The sequence below is a fragment of the Narcine bancroftii genome, chromosome 3 (genome assembly GCF_036971445.1).
Source record: "Narcine bancroftii isolate sNarBan1 chromosome 3, sNarBan1.hap1, whole genome shotgun sequence".
NCBI lineage: Eukaryota > Metazoa > Chordata > Chondrichthyes > Torpediniformes > Narcinidae > Narcine > Narcine bancroftii.
The window spans coordinates 101,956,195-101,978,701 of record NC_091471.1 but is presented as its reverse complement, the minus strand read 5'-3'; the positions used below and the strand labels follow the sequence as shown (position 1 = coordinate 101,978,701).

Genomic DNA, 22,507 nt, shown 5'->3' with positions numbered 1-22,507 from the left:
GAATCTGTTAATCATAACAGATATAATTGCAAAGTGACTAGGAATTAAATATTCCAAAACACTTGTAGAAGGGGTAATCAGAATGGAAAATGGGGAGAGAACCTGCCTTTAAAGTATTGAATAAAGGCAGTTGAGAGAGGGGGAGGATTAGCTCAAAGTGGGGTCATTTTGAGTGGAGCTGGCAAACACCAGGAGGCAGAAATCATTGGTGAGACTTCTATAGACCTGCAAACAGTCCGGTTACTGTAAAATAGAAACCGAAATTGAAGGTGTATATAGAGTATTTAATTAACTATGGTGGGATTTTAACCTACATAGAGTAAACAAACCAAATTAACAGTAGTGTGCAGATTGAATTAATAAACTGTACAAGAGATGGGGTTTTTTCTCCCTATCAGTATGTAGAACTAATGATGGAATGGGCTATTGTGTTACGAGAAAGAATCTGGTAGCTCTTGGCCTTTAGGGAAAGATAATCCCATTTGGAATTTTACCAAAATGTTGTTAAGCAATTCAGTTCATTCTTTAGTTCAGCCTGTTAAAACTTAATAATTCATTGGGAAGGCATGAATTGGCTATGGTGAATGGAAAACTGCATTCAAGTTGATGATTATAAGCAAGTAGTGACTGTTTGAAAGATTATATTGTTTACAGATAGTATGTATCGCTTTAATCTAGCTATATGGCATTTAAGTTGAAGGTTACCATTAGATCAAAGTAAGAAGCTTAAAATATTGCCCAATAAATAAGTAAATTGGAGGATTTTGAAAAATTCAAAATTCAGTAACCATGGACTTTGACAACAAAAAGGTAAATGGAGTACAAAAGCAAATAAGCAACAAAGTATTAGGACTAAAAAAATTAAAGACGATGAAAGCTTGAAGATTAAGATGAGGAAATGTTATTTGGGAATAAATAAAAGGCAGAGAACTAGAATAAACATGGTCTTTGTGGAAGTCACAGAAAATCTTTCAGAAATAGTGAAGGATGAAAGATCAAGAGTGTATGAGGACCTCAAGGGGAAAAAAAAAGTTGCACTTTTTAAAAAGACTTGAATTTGAGACACTGAAACTCCTGGTGATAAATCGATAGAGCATGACTCCCTGCATCTCAAGAACGAGATGGTAATGGAGAAAGATTGGACGAGCTGGCACTTTTCAAATTCCATGGATTCAAGAACACTCACAATTCAAAGTGTTGTGTAACCTTAAAGATTAAGAAAGGATGTAGAGGGGGAACCAAGAACTGTTGATCAGTTTTCATGAAATTAGAAGGGGAGACCCTGAAATTTATTAATGAGGAAATGTGACAAGATGTTTTGAAAATAATAATGGAAATAGGCAGAGTCAACATGGATTTATGAAAGTGAAATTATGTCTCACAAATCTGTAGAAAATTTTGAGGTTATGAACTAACTCGGGTGAACAAATCACAAAATTCTGTTTTACACCAGCGTCATATTGCAAACATTTATATAAACCACCTTAAAAAAAAAATAAAATAGTGCATGAAAATTCAAAGTAAAGCAGGGTATTTGGTTCATTGTTCATTCAGGAATCTGATGTCAGTGGGGAAGAAGCTGACCTTGTGCTGCTAAGTGCTTGTCTTCTCAGGCTCGTGTACCTTTCTCCCAATGGTAGCTGAGTGGAGAGGGCATGGCCTGGGTGGTGGGTGTCCTTAAAAATAGAGGCTGCTTAAGACACCACCTATTGTAGATATCCTTGGATTGAATTCTGATGCCCATGATGTTGCAGGCTGAGTTAATAACCCTCAAATTCTTTTCTTCTCCTGAGTGTTGGCATCTCCGTACCGGGACAGTGATACAACCAGCCAAAGTGCTCTCCACGGTACATCTGTAGAAAGTTTTTGAATCTTTTCAGACGCCTCACAAAGTATAGTCGCTGGCAAGCCGCCTTCATGATTGGATCAACATGGAGGGTCCAGGAGATGTTGACACCCAGGAATTTGAAGTTCTTGACCCTCTCCACTACAGAAAACAATATGGGACTTGACATTTTTTTTCGGTTGAAAGATTGTGATCAGTTGGGTGCTATAGGTTAGGTGGGCTGAGAGTAGTATGTAGCAAGTTTTCAGGATTGAATGGCAGCACAAATAGCAGAATAGAAAGGTGTGGAGAGGTTAAAGGAAATGTATGTAATATGCTGGAGGCTAAGAGAGTCTGGCCATCATCAGTGAGTGGCATCGGTTGCCTCTGACACCATATAGGCACGGCAGTTACTAGAAACTGAAATAAAAGATGTTTTTGGAATTTTTCAGCTGTTCGGGAAGAATTAACTTGGTATCGACTAGTAATGTAAACTTGCAGTAAATTCACAAGTGGCAGCAGGTCCCACGGCATCCATAAGAGGCAGAGATGTTTTGGACTTGAGCCCTCTGCCAAGTTTCAAACCCAAAACTTTGTATTTTTTTGCCTGCTGTGGGACCTGTTGGGTTTCTCCAGCATTTATTGCAATCACACCATCTGCAGACTTCCTTGCTTGAATGTTACAATTATGACCCAAACCATAAAGGCTAGTTTTCTGAGATTGTTGAATTTGGTAGTTGTCCTGAGACATACAAAGTGCTTAAATGAAAGTTGAGATGCTTTCTTTGAGTTTGTGGAACCACACAAGTGGTCAAAATCTTAATTTCTATATTGACCCTTTTTTTTCTCCCTCAAATGATAGATTGTGAAAATTGTGGGCAGATGACCTGCTCATTCTTTAGTTGTATGCACCAACCATGAAAAATTGTGAAATTTCTGGTTTCATTTTGTGAAGCCTGCAGCTGTGTTTTGTTCATCAGGGACATTTCCTCAACACATGAACAAGGAGCAGGATGCCCAGATCCTTAAATCTGTTTGCCTTTTGTTAGATCTTGGCTGATCTGATTGTAAACACAAATTTCCATTCCTACTTTTTCTCCATAAATCTTTCAGCTCCTTATCATGAACCTATATATTTCTGTTTTCATTGCCCCTTGAAGAATTGCAAAAACCTGCTGCCCTCTGAGAGAAACAAAAAGGTCTAATCTCTGTCCAGTGCAGAGCAGATATCCCAATACAGGGATTGTTTCAGAATATGACTTTCTGGAATCCTGTTCTTTGCTCCACCCTCTGCCACAAGTGTCTTTCCTCTCTCACCTTAAATCTATGTTCTCTAGTTTTAGATTCCCTTGTGGAAAAAGGCAATTAATATTTGCCTTTTACAGCTGTATAAACCTCTGTAAGGTTCCCTCTCAGCCTTTCCTTTGCTCCATTCTATCCTTGTAATTCAAGATTGTTGGTCCCAGTGGTATTCTTGATTTTTTTTTTTCCCCTGCACTCTTTTCTGCATCTTTCATGTGGCTGGGTGACTAAAGTTGCATACAGTAATCCAAATGTCATGAAGTCCCCTGTTGTAGAACTGTGTGGATTTGACTTTGCATCCTAATATTTAAGTTGTGATTTTTAAAATCTAATGTTATGTGAATGATGAAACTTGAGACATTGGCCATGGAGTAGATCACAAGCAGTAATTCCTTGATTCTCATTGCAGCAGCAGACGGCGTCATGACAGTGAAGAGGTTGATGGCCACAAACGACATAAGCACAAGAAATCCAAGAGAAGCAAGGAAGATAAAGAAGCCAGTGAAGAGCGTTCCCAAGAAGCAGAGCCGAGTGAAGCTGCAAGCAGTAATTAGATCTCTGGGTGCTTGGCTCTTGTCTATGTTGTGGCATAAAAAATAGGAAGAAAAGTTTTGAAAATGCTTGAAAATAATGTGGGTTAATGGCAAATCTTATCTGAATTTCTGAAGATGTCAGAACTTCAGTATTTTGAAAGACTATTGACAAGCGTGGTGCTTCTCAGCACCAATAGTGTTGTTTAAAAACTAAATTACTATGTTTGTATTAGTTTATTGAAGTTGAATAAAAATTCTGCACTCTTGTTTAAAAATGTTTTATTTTTGACAGTTGTTTATTTGATGTATAGCATTCCTTAATGTGGTGCATTCCATTTTACTCTGATGGTAATAAATTTGCTATGCCCTGGATGCATGCTGTGGTGAAATTTTGTCCAGCTACACAGTCTCTAAAAGTGTATAAAGTTATGGCCCCCTAATGCCCATAAGCTTGCAGTTACACTAATTGCAGCAGGTGTGAGGGTGTCTGACTTCTCACTTTGCCTGGACTTCATTTCTGGCCCTTCAGTTTTAAACAGCCAGAGCCCTCTATTTAGGATCTGCACTGAAAAATTAGTGGTTTGTTTTGACTTGATTTTAATTAACACATTTTTGTACTTTACTTAAACTTACATTAAATGTTTAAATTGATTTTATTTAATTATATAATTAAATTCTGATTGTACACAATAAGAATCATTGAAAAGGGCTCTGACTAGGTCCATTACAATACCTAACCCAACCCAGTCTGGATGCAGCAACACTTTTTAATGAATAACCAATATGAATAGAGCCAAAATAAGTCGTGGAAGATGTGTGTATTTTCACCCAAACCTCAAAATACTGTAGAAAGCAGAGCATGCATAATGAAACTACACCAGATTGAAATGTTATAGCATATCTCTATATATGGAATATTTTGCCTGATTTTTTTTCCCTCCCCAATACAGTTCACCATAAAAAGAACATATTTAGCAGATGTAAGATTTATTGTAGCTTTGTCATTCCTGCAAGAAGAAGAATTCTCAAAATAAGACATTTTGACAAGCGAAAGTTGTAGAGCAATCATTTACCAACCAATCAGAATAATTTTATTTGTTGCAATCCAAAATGCAACAATGAAAATTTCAGTCCCGTCCAATAAATTTTAATACATCACATTCTGAAGTGCATTGATGTATTTGAGTTCTTCAGAAAATAATTTAAAAATCATGGTGACTTTGCTTTTTTTTAAAAAAGAGCATCAGAACTGCTTTGCCATTGGAGAACTCAGATTTTCAATAATAGTTTCTGTGATGAATCATTAGTTTTCCATATTAATACCATTGTAATCTATTCTAGAGACGACTGCCAGGCCAAGAAGCCACAGTGAGTGTAACTTTTCCTCTTATTTCTTTGAGCATCTTCACCAGGCAAGAGTGGCTTATTCCAGAAGTACTTCTTCCATTGACGGCCAAAATTATATCTCCGCACCTACAAAATAATATGATACTTTATAGAACATTCCAGCACAGTTCAGTCCACCATGTTGTGCTGATTTATATAAACCTACTCAACATAGAATGGAGTTACAGTGCAACTTCAATATAGTGTATTTCATTATATCACTGTTTCAGATTTACTTGTGGTCTTGCATTCTCCAGAACAGGTATATTACAATATAGAGTGCAAAGTCTATAAACTGCTGTGTATGGAGACTTTGTTGTTGCGTTCTCTAATTTTGTCAAATGTTCAAACTCAGAAATGTTTCACAATTTTTCATTGCACTCTTAACTATTAACTGAGAAAAATTGTAAAAGTATGTTTACTTCAGAAAAGAGGCATAAAATGCAAGTAAATTACAGAAATGTATCAATAAGAATACTGTAGTTCTTTTGGTGAACTGTATGATGTAAGGAGGGTTGTAAAATTCAGTAAAAGTTGAAGTTTTATTTAAAGTTATAGTGAGATGCAATGAGCAGCTATTTTAGTTTTATTATTGTTTGGTCAGTTTGAGTGTTTTGCTTCTAATAATGGCACAGGAACTATATTTCCATACTCTAAGATCTTCTTCAAGGCACAATGTAAATGCAGACTTTACTAGGAACATATTAAAGGAATGCCACACAGCTGAGAAGCCATGTTCCCGCTGATTCAAATTAATTTTATTTCTGGGAAAGATCCTCTGGTTTAAAATTGAGCTGTGTGGATTCTGGTAAGCTCTTTTGTCTACAGCATTTCCATATTTTACCATATAAAGTAACATCATGTAAATAAGCATGTTGTTTCCTAAATTTTCCTCAAATGTTGATCAACTAAGGTAAAATAGTAAAGAAATTTTTATTTGCAAAATGCTTTCCTGCTAGAATTTAATTAACCATTGTACTTGATATAAGAAATCAGTGCAAGAGAAGACTGTGTGTAGTTCTTTTAAATTGCTCTCTCATTCCAGCTCATGGTTAATATTCAATCTCAACATTTTCTTTTTAGTCAGATATCTTTATCAATCTTTGAACTCAAAAGGGGGAGATAAGTAATAGAGTATATATATCTTTAGGGGAAAGGTTCAGAGTGGTGGGAGTGTGGGCTCACTCTTACATTTTAAAATAAATTGGATAGATACAGAGATGGAAGAGGTCTGGAAGGTTATGGAATGGGAGCAGGTTGCTGGGACTAGCAGAATAATGGTTGGCACAGACTAGAAAAGCCGAATGGCCCATTTTCTGTGCTGTAGCATTCTATGGTTCTATTGAGCTCGCCACTTTATTAACTTTTTTATTCTGAGACTGACTCCTGCTTCTCAATCCCTCAGCTAGGTCCAGTGTCTCAAACTCTATTTATTATATATATAATTTTGTAAGAGCCCATGAGATCTCTTCTAGATAATACAAGCTTCATACAGCAAACCTACCCATCCTGAAACATTTTTAATGACTTTTGGTTGGCATTCGTTCCATGGTTAGGATATCCTTTTGTAGGTAAGACCAAAATGGATAACCAGATTGTCAGATAATATTATGTCATATACTGCCCCTATCCTCCTTGAATATTTGTTACATTGTTTTCTAGCCATGATGATTTTTGTACCACTGCCAATGTTAGAAATATTTCATTTGGTCTCCAGCCAAATTGAGAAAGATCCATTCATTTCCTTTAATTTGCTTTCTATTTGAAAACTAGTTCTCATCAAATATCTCAGTATATTAATTCCACCTATGTCCTCTAACCTTATTGACCAACTTCTGGTGAAATGCCATCTAAAAATCCAAACACAGATCATCCACTGGTTCCCTATATCTACTCAATTAGCCAAATCTTCATAAAACTGCAGTAGATCATACAAGGTTGATGTTTTTCCTTTCATGAATTTATGCTGACTGCTCAATCCTATTAACTTCAGTGCATTCTGTTATTCCACTCTTCACTATCAACTCTAGGCTTTTCCCTCCTCATTAATATTAGGCTAAAAAGTTGGTTGTTCCTGAATATTCTAGGTTCTAAATGTTGACTGTGATAGAAATTTTTATTTGAAGAATTCGTAAGATTGCCAGCTTATTGCCACGCACGTTACTCACCAAATTGGATTCCTTGGATTCCTAATGATGTAAACCAGTTTCAATATTGCTTTCTGTTCAGTATCTTTGGCTTGGCTTCGCGGACGAAGATTTATGGAGGGGGTAAAAGTCCACGTCAGCTGCAGGCTCGTTTGTGGCTGACAAGTCCGATGCGGGACAGGCAGACACGGTTGCAGCGGCTGCAGGGGAAAATTGGTTGGTTGGGGTTGGGTGTTGGGTTTTTCCTCCTTTGCCTTTTGTCAGTGAGGTGGGCTCTGCGGTCTTCTTCAAAGGAGGTTGCTGCCCGCCAAACTGTGAGGTGTTCAGTATACATTAACATTTAAGATTTTCTTTTTCCTCATTATGCAGAGATTGAATTAAATATCAGTTTAGGTGTACGATCATGGCTAATTGACTAATCCATTTTAAGATAATGCTGCAGAATGCAGGTTCCAACTAAATGTTAAACTGAACCAAAATCTAGGCTAACGCTGATATCTTACTGCATCTATAAGACATTAAAACCAAACGTAGCAGCTTGGGATACTGAATAAAAGATACTGAATAAAAAGGATCGGCAATTTTGTCAAGCAAAAAACTTTTTGGCAGTTTTCATCTTTCAATTAACTTTATTAGCTTTTTTTTTCTGGCCCTTTAAAAGTAAACTGATTCTTGAAGCCTATGTAATAACAAATATTAAATTGTCTGAATTTGAAATGTTATGAAAATGTAAGTTGAAATTAGTTTTATTTTTCTATGGCTAGTAATCTTCCCCATTACTCCCAAGAAAATTGACGACTACAGACTGCATATTTTTCAAACAGTTTTACTCTTCCGGAAGGTCCATATAACAATTACGAAACAGGCCATCTTGGCCCCTCTCGTTCGTACCAATTTAAGTGATCTCCTCTAGTCCCACTTGTCTGCACCCTGCCCATAACCCTCTAATCCCCTCACATCCATGCACCTATTCAACTTTTTCTTAAATGACAAGATTGACCTTGCTGCAACCACCTTTTCTGGAAGGATTCATTAAACTTGCTATATTTTAGACTCAGAGATAGGAATTCCAAACTATATTTCCAACATAACTTATCCTCATATCTGTAGTAATCTGTTTTGATATTATTTCAATTATATTTTATTTTATAAATATTGTATATGAAACTTATTAGAGCAGCTGATTTTCAAATGTAAAACTTTTCATTTATTACTGTCTACTGTGGTACAGTGTCAAGAAGAATTAAATACAATATATTTTTGTATAATATTTTAGAATAACCATTATAGAAATTGGTCTTCCTGCTCAGGTGATCATTGCACCATCTTATAGTGGAATATACAGTTGTTTCTGTATCACAAAATCACTTTGGTTTAAATGATTTATAGTTAATGTTCTGCTGTCTTGTCTTCCATTTGGCAACAAGTTTTTTTAAAAAAATTCAACAAATGGAATCCAAATAACTAGCTATAATTTGATTCTGTTATAAACATTTTAGCAGTAACATTCAGCACTTTTAAGGATTGAATGTACACAAATTTAAGATGGTGGCTGTCACAGAAGTTTGTCAGTGTCCATAGTAATTTTGGGTTCTGTGTTGGTTGAATGTTTTTCTTGAATTGTGCACCAGCTAATTTTGCATATTTTATAAGGGATGGAAATGACAGTGTTAATCCAACTTTTACATTTGTAGTGCTCCGAGTTAGCCAGAAAGAGTGCAGAGTCCACTCTAGAGATTGGTCTATACTTGAAACTGTTAATCCAAAGTTGCATTGGAAGATGCCTTTAAGATTATGGATCCCAACTGAAAGATTCCACAGCAGGGACTGGAAGTTGTTAGGGCCTCAACCAACAAGAATCTGTTTTGTGGAATTTAATGGAAAAAGTTGCATTTTCCTTCTTAACAGAGAACATCCTAAATAAATGAGTTGCTTTTAAAGTATTTTCTTTTTGCTATATGTGGAAATAAAATGTATGCAGAAAGTCAGGCACCATCTATGACGGGAGAAGTGACTTAATATTTCTAGTTGATGACCTTTCATCAGAAATTGTGATAAGTTGGCGAAAAATTAACTTTTTAAAAATTTTGTTTTCATTATGAAGTACATCTCTTCAAATGGGTATTTTTCTTGATTGGCATGTCTGTGTATAATTTGAATAGGAATTAAGTATTTGGTAAATGCATTATTGTGCCATTTTGCTTCGTGCCAACTTCCAAGATGCTTTTGAAGTTGCTTGGTATGACTAAAATAAATGGTCACCAATTTCCACTTATTTCTAATCAGTAATTTTACTATAAAAGTTTATAATTTCAAATGAGTTATGACATCTATAGTGGAAAAATCGTTTAAGTGTACCTGATAATCTCACAGAATTCTGAAACATCCATGCAACTGATGGGATTCATTTAATCTTTTGCAAATGTTATTGTTAATTTTTTTAATGCTTTACTACAATATAGCACGGTCTACATTCTGGGGTTGCTGCCAAAGTGAAATATTGATCAGGAATAGAATTAGTTTTTTGCACTCTATATAACTATAGAAAAACTAACACTTTCGGTCATATATAGTGAAATTGTTTCTCACTTTTCCTTGTGCATTATGCCCAAGTTAATAATTTTTTAAAAAACATTCTCCAGCACCTTGTGGGATTTTCTGTTTCCACAATAGTTGCCATTTGATTTCCCTGTCTTACTGGCATTGGATGTTCAGACCTACATGACTACTTTAGTTGCATCCACTGCATCTATGGACCACCAAATCATTTTCACTGGAAATTAAAATGAAACATTAATTCACTAGGTATATGTTTTGGAGACAACTGTGCCTTATTTGCATTGATCTTGCCTGTCATGTGAACATTGCACTTTTCGCAATGCTTATTAAATACAGATTGTTAGATTTCACATTTACATGAGAGGTCAGATTCAAAGCTAAGTGACAATGTGGGCTTGGTGGATGCAGAGAGACAAAACTTCTGTGACAGCCACCATCTTAAATTTGTACAATCAATCCTTAAAAGTGCTGAATGTTACTGTTAAGTGAATGAGCAATGAACTTGGAAAATTGGTAGCCAAGACAAAGACCCCATATTTTAATAGCAATAGATTAAAAAGGTGAAAGAACTCAGAGAGAACTGCATTGAACTCGCATACAAGTTACCACATGCTCTATATAGTCATTGGAAGGCAAATCGTATGTTTGGCATAACTGCAGGAGGATTGAAGTAAAAAATAAATTTGTCTGACTACTTTATGCTCCTGAGGACTGTAGGAGAGGCCTCTACTCCCGGGTTTAGAAGAATGAGGTATGATCTCATTGACTTGGCCGATGCAGTGATGCCGTTCCTCTTGGCAGGGATATCATGACCAGGGATCAGCGCCTCAGAACAAGGATTTAGTCATTCAAAAAGAAATGAAGACATTTCTTCAGCCAGATTGGAGAGCATGACCCAAGAAAGCTTTAATGGTTCAGTCACTGAGTCTGTTAGGTAGGGAGAGGGACAATGTTTTAAATTGAGGGTTATGGAATTAATGTAGGATTGCAACACTAAGTTAAATTAAAAACCATTATTTTACTGAATGGTGGCACAAACAACATACTGAAAAGCCTCTGTTTTTGTGTAACTGAATAATTATATTAAGTACTTGTAACACTTATCTGGTACCTCAGTCTTCCATCATTGTGAGCTGGCATTCCATTAACAATGGACTTTATGAAAAATGGCTGGCTGTCATGGTTTTCCTCATATCCACCTACAATACTCAATCCCAGACTTCCAGATGTATTTCTCCTCAATTCTATGTCTTTGCACAAGTAAAGATACCTAGAATGGGAGAAGAAGTAAAATCAACACAGTAAAACTGGTATTCGGCACCTACAGGCTTGGTAGATGCCAGAAAAGCAAGTTGCAGTTGCTTGAGACTCACTCTTACATTATTCTTAATGCTGGTGTATTAGACAAACAGTTTAAAAGACAGTGCAAAATGTAAAGTAATTCGGGGGGAAAAAAATTAGTATTGAAGTCCTTAATTATGTAAAGTTCTGTTTAAATCCGGTAATTCCAGTAACATACAAAATTTAAATTTGAACCCCAGTCATGGGCACAGTAAGTGTTGCGCTAAACCATGTGGTCGTATTTACCTACCCTCTCCCCCAAGTTTACAGATAAAGACTTATTAAGTCGGGATAAGGAGACTCTTTAAGTGATCCACTCCAATGGCAAGCAGCATCAACCTGGGCAATGCGATTTTTAAAAATTCAAACAGCTGCTATAAGGAAAGCACGACCAAGGCAATCCACTAGTTGAATATTTGCTCCCATCTTCATCAAACTGTTGTGTTACTTTCAGAGAACATTTACAATTTTAAACTTTTATCTAAATTTTTATTTATTTTTCTTGGGGTTTTTTTTTGCTGGTTGCTTGAATCCACACAGTTCAGCACTTGCACAAAGAAAGTCAAGATTCACAAAGTTTTTGTTTAAATTAGAAAGTTGCCAAAGATAAATGAATCAATATCAGATGTTTAGGATCTGGTCTTAGATATCATAGAACATTGCAGCACTGTCCAATGTGGTGCTGACCTCCACAATAATTTTTCCACACCTCCCACCCAACTTTTTTCTTCTTCATGTGCTTATCTGAGAGTCTTGAATGTCCCTATTGTACTGGCATCCACCACTCTAAATATACCTTTGTCATCTCCCTTAAACTTAACTCTGCTCACCTTAAACCTCTGGTATTTGCTGTTGTTGCCCCAGGAAGGCACCCACCTTATCAAGACATCTCATAATCTATTAAGTCATCTCTCATCCTTTGTCACTCCAAAGAGAAAAGCCATAGCTCTCAAACTTGCATCATATGATGGTTTCCAATCCACATAACATCCTCTCGAAAGTATCTGCATCCTTCCTGTAATTAACACCATACTCCAAAAGTGGTCTGACCAGTTTTAAGGAGCTGGAACATTGCCTCACGGTTCTTGAACTCAATCCCTTCACTAATAAAGGCCAACAGACTATACTCCTCATTAATCATCCTATCGACAAGCACAGCAACATTGAGGACTTTGTAGACATGGACCTCAAGATCTCTGTTATGCCACACTTAAGAATCCTCCCATTAACTACATACTCCCCTGTCAAGTTCAATCTTCCAAAGCTCATCACTGCATGCTATTCTAGATTGAATTGGATCTGTCACTTCTCTGCCCAACTCTGCATCCTATCTGTATCTTGTAACCCACAACAATCTAGTACATTATAACATCTCTGACCTCTATCATTTTCAAACACTTGCTGACCCTCTTCATTCAAGTCTTTAATTTATAATGGTGTTAGTCAAACCATACAGAAAACTGAGGATTGTACATTGCATATTTCAGAATGCACACATTTGCCCTTCCTAAAATGAGGGCTCATTTTACAACATGGGTTGTTGCAATATGACCTCAAACTAAACTGGATATCTTGCATATGCTTTTATTTCTAAAGCAATGGAGAAAGGATAATTAATTCACAAATTGAAAAACCAGCTCCAAATATGAAAGCCCCTCTTACAGAAATGCCTTCCATTCTCACTGGCAGGCTTGCTTGTTATGAAATGTCATGCTTCTTTGGACATTCCAAAATGTTAAAAATTAAAATATAGAAATCAAACAAGTATTTAGATGGGTTCAATTAGGCTGGTGGAGAAGCTGTCCTCACTGCAACTCAACACCCCTTTATCTAATTGGATCCTGGACTTCCTAATGGAAAGACCGAAGTCTGGGTTGGTAGCAGAATATTGAGCATTGTCCCATTGAGCACTGGCACACCTCAGGGCTGGTTGCTCAGCCTGTTCCTGTTCACACTACTGACCCACAAACTATATCATGAGATACAACACCAACAGTATCATCAGGTTTGCAGATGATACAATGGTAATTGGCCTCATCAGCATCAACAATGAGTTGCATAATAGAGAAAAGATGAAACATCTTGTGAAATCGTAACAACCTGAGTCTCAACGTGGACAAGATGAAGGAGAGGATCATGATCTTCAAGAGGATCTGGAATGAGCACTCTCCACTACACATCAACAAATCTGTATTAGAGAGAGTGATTAGCATCAAGTTCCTTATAGTTCACTTAGCTAGTGACTTACAAGACTGGAATGGGCAAGGCTACCAGCCACCATTATGTCAACCTTCTTTAAACAGTGTCCTGGCCAACAGGTTGCATCACAGTGTGGTATGGTTGCTGCAGAGAAATGGATTGGAGGTCAATCCACAGGACCATAAAAGTGGCTGAGAGGATCACTGGAGTTTTCTTCTCCCCCCCCCCCCCCCCCCACCCTAACCCTCAACATCATCTACTGGGATTGTTGTCTGAAGAGGGCATCCAAAATAATTAAAGACCCCTTCCACCCTGCACACAGCATCATTCAGCTACTCCTGTCAGGGAAAAGATACAGGAGGATCAGAGGCAGTGCTGCCAAGCTGAGGAACAGCTTCTTCCCACGGGCAGTGAGAATGTTGAACGACCAGAGGAACTGCTCAGACTAACCATCCCAAACTCTCATTTGTACAAAACAATATTTATTTAGTCATTTTTATAGACATAATACTTGTCCTGCATATGTATAATTTATCTGAACATGTGCTATGTCTGGTTAGTTGTTTTTGCACTGAGGACTGGAAAATGCTGTTTTGTCAGGTTGTACTTGTACAATCAGATGACAATAATCTTGACTTAACAATTAAATATATTTAAATGTTAATTTTAAAAACAAATTAGCTAAACCTCACCCCTCTGTACCAGAGCTGCATCTCTTCACTGAAGCAACAAATAGATTTGCTAAATCTGCACCAAATCTAACTGTGTAGGTTCAGCAGGCAGTTTTTTAGTATAACTACCTGGAAACTACAAATTTGTATTCCACCCCAGCACTTTTCAAAGGGTTCAACGTAGGGATGAAGTGGAAATGACCATAGGGAGGACCTGGTGTAAGTTTGGGGTTTCTATACTTGCCTGAATGACCCTTAGAAATTTAGGAGGCATTAAGGAGAACACACAAAGCTTTCTTCACTCCAACAAAAGTGCTTTTGTTCAAATCTTTTATAAGAAAAAACATGCTCAAGAAATTCTGAAACATGCCAGGTATAACACTGCAGTTTTGTAATGACACTTAAAGACCATTAACTATCTTAACAGCTGCATGTCTTTCCAGCCAACCTTGTTCAGTTGAATAACTGTGCACATTTTTAATATGAGGTTTTCGCAAGCTAATTGCAGCTTCCTGACTGAGGTCCCCAGTAGCTCTCTGCAACTGCAGAGAATTCATTTGATCTTACAAACTTGTTTTTGCTTTCTAAATTATTACAATTTATAACTTTAATTTTAATTTAAAGATACAGCATGGTAACAGATCTTTCCACCCCACAAGCCCATGGTGCCCAAATACATGGGTCCAACTAACCGCATACGTCTTTAAAATGTGGGAGGAAACCGGAGTACCTGGAGAAACCCACAGAGAGACAGAAAGAACTTGTAGACAGCGGATTTCTGGCGCTCTAATAGAGCTGCGCTAACTGCTATTGTGTGTGGAGGAGGTGTGGCCTCCTGCCTATTGCTGGTGGTCATGTGGCCTCTCTGTCTGTAACTAATTCAGAAGTCACATCACCTGTCAGTACTTGGTGTGCTTTTTGATTTACTCAAAAGTTACAAGTTGTAGACAAAGTTAGTTTGCAGGTGGAGTGTCAGTTAAGATTAGGCTCTGGCCACTAGACAGTGCACACCTTGCCACTGGCTGGTTCAAATCACCTAGCATCCTTATTGGCTAGAGTCCTATATTTAGCACCAACACAGAGGGCATTCACTCCCTCTTCCCTGTGGTGATAACCCTGTGCATCACTCCATGCCAGATCGCAACTGTAGTCATCGCTTGGAAGTGTCGCGGGTAAGGTGTGCAATGCACTGAAGCTGAGCCATGATATTGCTATAACTCAAATTGCTATAGATCAATACCGGCAGTAAAGCTGCCGCTCTCAACTGATTAGGGGTCGGAGAGCATGCGTATACCCCTATGGGTTCAGTAGTAACAGATCCACCTCTCATCTGATCAGGGGTCCAAGAGGATGCATATACTCCTGTGGGTACAATGGTACCAGATCCACCTCCTCTCAATCATGGGTCTGGGGAGGGGAAGGTGTGTATAACCTCTGCTTATAGTGTGCAAATGCCTGCATCGTGTGTGTGAATTAATAGTTGTGTACTGTTTACTGTTCTCCCGTTTGTTTCCCGTTACAATTTTGTTCCCATGCTCCCTTATAAATTGTGAAAGTATGTTCCCACGTTCTCTTAATTGTTGTTAATAAAAGATATGTTTAATTGCAAACCCTTGTGTCCAGACTGGTCTCTCTTTGAACCCACCGAACCAGACACTTTCTCAACAAAACTGCGAACTATAACATAAAGCTACAGTGTTCTACATAGACAGTCAGTATGTATGAACTAAAACCAAACTAAATTACATTAACAGAACATGTTCCCTCCTGATGTGCCTTGAAATTGGAAATATTATTCTCACTTAAATTGAGTTTGTTTTTTTAGACACGAGTCCGAGCCGCCCAATTTACACCCCTTTATCCTACACCCATGGTGTGTTTTGAACAGTGGGAGAAAACCCACACAAAAACTGGGGGAAGTACAAACTCCTTACAGACAGCGTAGGATTCGAACCCAGGTCCAGTCCTGATCACTGGTGCTGTAAAAGCTTTGCGCTAACTGCTACGCCAACCATGCCGCCCTTTGCACTCATTCCTAATGAAATATTCCCAATGGGATATTGGACCAAATACTTCCAATTGCAAATCACCCCAATTTGCATAAAAAAGATGCAAGTAATTGGATCAAAACCTCATAACTTAAGATTTTTTTGATAATAAAACATAAAACATGGACTGCATCACAGCAAAAGTATTGAAGCTTGATGTAGATTCGAACCCATTGTTATTACTCCAGATTTAAAAAATCATCCCCTGTAATGTTTGTGACATTGAAGGGTTTAGTCATCAGGCTTCAATACCATTTAAACTTTCAGAAAACTAATTTCTAGAGCTCACAGGTGATTGCTGCTGTCCATGAGTGTTTATGGCTACTGAATATGATTGGCCCTAATTGCCACTGGTTGATCTTCTTCTTTGGCTTGGCTTCGCGGACGAAGATTTATGGAGGGGGTAAATGTCCACGTCAGCTGCAGGCTCGTTTGTGGCTGACAAGTCCGATGCGGGACAGGCAGACACGGTTGCAGCGGTTGCAGGGGAAAATTGGTTGGTTGGGGTTGGGTGTTGGGTTTTTCCTCCTTTGCCTTTTGTCAGTGAGGTGGGCTCTGCAGTCTTCTTCAAAGGAGGTTGCTGCCCGCCAAACTGTGAGGCGCCAAGATGCACGGTTTGAGGCGATATCAGCCCACTGGCAGTGGTCAATGTGGCAGGCACCAAGAGATTTCTTTAGGCAGTCCTTGTACCTGTTCTTTGGTGCACCTCTGTCACGGTGGCCAGTGGAGAGCTCGCCATATAACACGATCTTGGGAAGGCGACGGTCCTCCATTCTGGAGACGTGACCCACCCAGCGCAGCTGGATCTTCAGCAGCGTGGACTCGATGCTGTCGACTTCTGCCATCTCGAGTACTTCGACGTTAGGGATGAAAGCGCTCCAATGAATGTTGAGGATGGAGCGGAGACAACGCTGGTGGAAGCTTTCTAGGAGCCGTAGGTGATGCCGATAGAGGACCCATGATTCGGAGCCGATCAGGAGTGTGGGTATGACAACGGCTCTGTATACGCTTATCTTTGTGAGGTTTTTCAGTTGGTTGTTTTTCCAGACTCTTTTGTGTAGTCTTCCAAAGGCGCTATTTGCCTTGGCGAGTCTGTTGTCTATCTCGTTGTCGATCCTTGCATCTGATGAAATGGTGCAGCCGAGATAGGTAAACTGGTTGACCGTTTTGAGTTTTGTGTGCCCGATGGAGATGTGGGGGGGCTGGTAGTCATGGTGGGGAGCTGGCTGATGGAGGACCTCAGTTTTCTTCAGGCTGACTTCCAGGCTAAACATTTTGGCAGTTTCTGCAAAACAGGACGTCAAGCGCTGAAGAGCTGGCTCTGAATGGGCAACTAAAGCGGCATCATCTGCAAAGAGTAGTTCACGGACAAGTTTCTCTTGTGTCTTGGTGTGAGCTTGCAGGCGCCTCAGATTGAAGAGACTGCCATCCGTGCGGTACCGGATGTAAACAACGTCTTCATTTGTTGAGGTCTTTCATGGCTTGGTTCAGCATCATGCTGAAGAAGATTGAAAAGAGGGTTGGTGCGAGAACACAGCCTTGCTTCATGCCATTGTTAATGGAGAAGGGTTCAGAGAGCTCATTGCTGTATCTGACCCGACCTTGTTGGTTTTCGTGCAGTTGGATAATCATGTTGAGGAACTTTGGGGGGCATCCTATCTCCCTCCTATATGCTACCTTATTGCCGTCTGTGATTCTGCCATTGACAATGGTGTCATCGGCAAATTAGTATAAAGTGTTTGAATTGCACTTAGCCATGTAGTCATGTAGTGAGTAGAGCAGTGGGCAAAACACGCATCCTTGAGGTGTGCATGTGTTAATCGTCAGTGAGGAGAGACATTGATTTTGATAATCCTAAGATTTGGGCAATGTCTCTTACTGTTTTATTGTTTTTCAGCCTCATAATGGCTTCCTTGACATTCATTGGATCAACTCTGGAATTCATGTTGAAAAATGCCAACTACAGTCTCCGAAGATGATGAAAACCTTAGAAGCAAGTCTAGCTCTCTTATACCTGCACCAATGAAGCAAATTTAGCTGAGTAATAATAAACACCTGTGAAGCCAAATGTCCCAAACATTATGGTGCCCTGAAATGAGGGAACTATGTATAAAAAGTGCTTTAATTTCTGCGTCAAACCAAAATGTATAAAAATAAGGACGAACAATAACAAGAAACCAACACCCCATTCCTTCTCCCACCCCCCAAAACCCCTAGAAAGAAAAAAAAAGATACAAATAACTTTGAATAAAATCTGAAATATACACTTTAATTGCATATGAATTGTTTGATTACAAATTTAAAACTGGAGCATAGGGGCAAATAAAGGAGAAAAAAAAGTGTCTTGGTCCCACACATTATGGCAAGCCAATGTAAATACTTGTGTTGTTCCTTTCTTTAAAAAAAAACAGGGACAAAAACAGGGATTTTGTTGGTAGGTAAATATGGAAACGATAAATTGTATTTAGAAAACCATGGGCTTATAAGAGACAGTCAACATGGCTTTGTGTGGAGGAGCTTATGTCTTTAGAACTAGATTGTTTTACAAGGACATGATGAAGATAGAGCAATGGATGTCTTCATGGACTTTAGTAAAGCATTTGACAAGATTCCTCATGGTAGGCTAATCCATAAGATTAAGGTACTTGATAGGATTCAAAACTGGCTTGGCCATAGAAGGCAGACGGTAGTTGTGGAGAGGTTTAATGCTGACTATATGTCTGTCACCAGTAGTATTTTGCAGAGATCAATGCAGGGACCTCTGCTTTATAAATTACTGATAAAAATCTGGGTAGAATCATTAAAATTTGCAGATAACACAAAATTGGCAGTTGTGATTCATCAGGAAGTTTAAAGGACAGAAGGATATAGATTAGTTGGAAATACTGGTGGAGAAATGACAAATATAATTTAATCCAGATAAGTGAGGTGTTGCACTTTGAGAGGTCAAATGTAAGAAAGCCAGAGGCCCAAAGGAACACTGACATACTGAAGGATCATGGAGTGCAAGTCCATAGCTCTCTGAAATAGGGTGGCAAAGGCTGTGTAATATTGCAAAGTTATTCTTAATTTTTAATTAGCTTGCATTTCATATTTAGTTGATTCTGGCTGGCGCCACTCATCAGGTCACTGGACCTCTCTTTCTCTAATCAGCTTCTAGCTGTTGCCTCATGCCTTTCTTTTAAATTCTAACTGCTGCCATTTTCAAAGTGTAACTGTAAAATTAAGTTGAGTAAAGCTGGACAGCAGCTACCAAGTTTTTTCATTCTCACAACAATTTACTCAACTTAACTGTCAAGCATGGAGATGGTGTGGTGGCCAAAGTACTTAGACATCAATCTCGCTCACTGACACCTGCCAAGAAGTGGCGACACTGGCATGCATTAACGACTATGGGGACAAGATACCAAACAAATACAGAAAAACTATTAGGCTGTGTGAGTTGCAATGTTTTCAAATACAGAGAAAGATTTGAAAATTTTTACGCGGCTGTCTCGAAGTTGGACTGTTTATATGTGAAGACACCCATTGAGGTTTTTAACCATATAACAATATAACAATTTACAGTACGGAAACAGGCCATATCGGCCCTTCTAGTCTGCACCAATTTACGTGAAACTCCACTAGTTCCACCTACCCACTCCCTTGTTCATAACCCTCCAATCCCCTCACATCCATGTACTCATCTAACCTCCTCTTAAATTACAGATTTGACTCTGCCACAACAAGCTCTTCTGGTAGATCATTCCACTCAGCCACCACTCTCTGAGTGAGGAAACATCCTCTTATATTACTCCTAAAGTTTTGCCCTGTAACGCTCAACTTATTCCAACTTGTTCCAATCTCCCCTACCCTTGGGGAAAGAGCCTATTCACATCTACTCTATCTATTCCCTTCAGAATTTTAAATACCTCTGTCAAATCCCCTCTCAACCTTCTATCCTCCAATGAATAAAGTCCAAGTCTACGCAATTTTTCTCTGTATTCAAGGTACTACAATCCAGGCAACATTTTTGTAAACCTTCTATGCACCCTCTCTACCTTATTTATATCCTTCCTATAATTTGGAGACCAGAACTGCACACAATACTCCAAACTTGGGCTCACCAATGCCTTAAACAGTCTCAACATCACCTCCCAGCTCCTATATTCTATGCTATGATTTATAAAGGCTGGCATACCAAAAGGAACGCTGAACCATTATTCCAAGATCCCTTTGTTCCTCAGCATTCCTCAATGCCCTCCCCTTCACTGCATACATCCTATTTTGGTTATTCTTCCCAAAATGAAGCACCTCACACTTATCTACATTAAACTCCATCTGCCACCTTCCAGCCCACCTTTCCATACAGTCCAAATCCTTCTGTAGTCTATGAAAACCATCCTCACTATCCACAACTCCCCTTATTTTTGTATCATTTGCATATTTATTCACCCAATTTACCACCCCATCATCCAAATCATTAATATAAATGACGAACAACAAAGGACCCAACTCCGATCCCTGAGGCACACCGCTCATCACTGACCTCCATCCTGACAGACAATTGTCCACCATGACTCTCTGGTGCCTATCTTCCAGCCACCTTTGAACCCATCTGACAATCTCTATATTAATCCTTAAAAACTGAACCTTCTTCACTAACCCTCCATGCGGAATCTTATCAAAAGACTTACTAAAATCCAAATAGACCACAACTGCTTTACCTTCATCAACCTTTCTGGTCACCTCTTCAAAAAATTCAACAAGATTCATCAAACACGACTTTCCCCTCACAAACCCATGTTGGGTGTCCCTGATCAATCCCTGCCTATCCAGATATTTATACATATTATCCGTAAGAATTCCTTCCATTAGTTTCCCCACCATCAATGTCAAGCTTACTGGCCTATAGTTGCTTGGCCTATATCTTGTGCCCTTTTTAAACAGCGGAATCATGTTTGCATCCCGCGGCACCACACCCTCCTCCCGTGACCGTTAAATTACTGGCTACCAGATGGCAGAAGCCAGGAGAATCATTATATGATTTCTTCAGGGAGTTGGAAGTTAAAGAGAAATTAATTATTGAGATCATAGGGCAGAGCAGTGTGGAAACAAGGCAACGTGTGACGTGTTCATCGGTGGCACTGCCTCACCTGCAATATGTCAGCTTCTCTTAGAAAACAAAACAATGGACTTACAGACTGCTTATAACCAAGCTACTGTGTTAGACATAGCTCAAGGCAATAATGATGCATACGCTACCCCGTGGCCCTCACAGCTGCTGTAGTGAACCCTGAACCATCATAGGTACTGCAGGTATGTGAGAAGGATTCTTTAGCAGGGCTGCCTGATAACCTTCCAGTTGCTCTTGAGAAATCTGCTGCGGCTACCACTTATAATACAAAACGGAAATGTTTCTTCGGTGGTTTCTCTTAACAAAATAACTCTCTACTTATAATAAATCTGCCAAGAAGGGACATTATATTCGGGTGTGCAAATCCTAAGGCCTCACCAAGCTCAGTGGCAACAGTAGTCAATTCTCAGGTACTGACTACACTTACGAATATGTCACAAGGATTCGCTCAAGTCGCAACCTTTGTGACTGTGAATGGTAAAAGGTTAAATGCTCTTTTGGATTCAAACAGCACCGATAGTTACATTAGCGAGAAACTCACGCAGGGACTAAAATTAGCCCATCTAGTAAAGTCATTACTATGGCTAACAAAACTTTCATCACTAGTTCCCAAGGATATGTTGACCTAACTCTTAGTCTTAATAGCCAGTCATATGCTGCCATACAACTTGGTGTATTGAAGACCTATGTTCTGACTTAATACTTGGCCAGGGTTTCCAGTGTCAGCGTCTGAGTGTGAAATTTGAATACGGAGGACCCTTGTCTGAGCTAACGGTGAATGGTACTGATCATTACTCTGCACTGAAAGCAGCAAAAATAGAAGAGCCATCCCATTTTCCAAACTTATCACCAAGCTGTAAACAATTGCTGCCAAATTAAGAAGCTTTAGCAAAGATGATCAGGACTTCATTGCAGAGAAAATTCGCCATTTCTCTCAGAAGGCATATCACCTAACCCTAACCCTAACCAGAGGCATATCACCATAGCGAGCCCAAATGGTAGTGGTGAAAGTTTCTATCCACCGACACAAAAAGTGAATGTGTGTGGGTTATTCACAGATAATCAATCAATACACGGAATTGGATGCTTACCCCTTGCCAAGAATTGATGAAATGGTGAAAGAACTTGCAAAATATAGTGTGTTCTCAACCTTTGGCCTGAAAATTGCCTACCACCAAGTGTCAATGAAGGATTCAGATAAGAAGTATTCAGCTTTTGAAGCCAATGGACATTTAAATCAATTTTGTAGGATTCCATTTGGAGTCACAAATAGGATAACCACCTTCCAGCAAGCTATGGACAAGTTAGTTAGAGAAGAAAAACTGGAGGATGATGAAACAGTAGCTCCACGAGAACTAAGGAGATCCAGTTGTGTACCAA

The 22,507-nt window shown here is 38.8% G+C and overlaps 2 protein-coding genes across 8 annotated transcripts in view; one reads left to right on the top strand and one right to left on the bottom strand.

The window, feature by feature from the left end:
* fip1l1a (FIP1 like 1a (S. cerevisiae)) overlaps window positions 1-5,601 on the top strand; it is a 102,332-nt gene extending 96,731 nt beyond the window's left edge. Inside the window, exon 16 of the mRNA XM_069924666.1 lies at window positions 3,537-5,601. Coding sequence (XP_069780767.1) covers window positions 3,537-3,681 — 145 coding nt within the window. The 3' untranslated portion in view covers window positions 3,682-5,601. The remainder of the gene's footprint in view (window positions 1-3,536) is intronic.
* The window catches only part of lnx1 (ligand of numb-protein X 1), a 282,074-nt gene continuing 264,197 nt past the window's right edge, over window positions 4,631-22,507 (bottom strand). For all 7 annotated transcript variants that reach the window (XM_069924659.1, XM_069924664.1, XM_069924660.1 and 4 more), the window contains 2 exons: window positions 10,864-11,022; window positions 4,631-5,133 (listed from right to left, as the gene is read on the bottom strand). In XM_069924659.1, coding sequence (XP_069780760.1) covers window positions 4,998-5,133; window positions 10,864-11,022 — 295 coding nt within the window. In that variant the 3' untranslated portion in view covers window positions 4,631-4,997. The remainder of the gene's footprint in view (window positions 5,134-10,863; window positions 11,023-22,507) is intronic.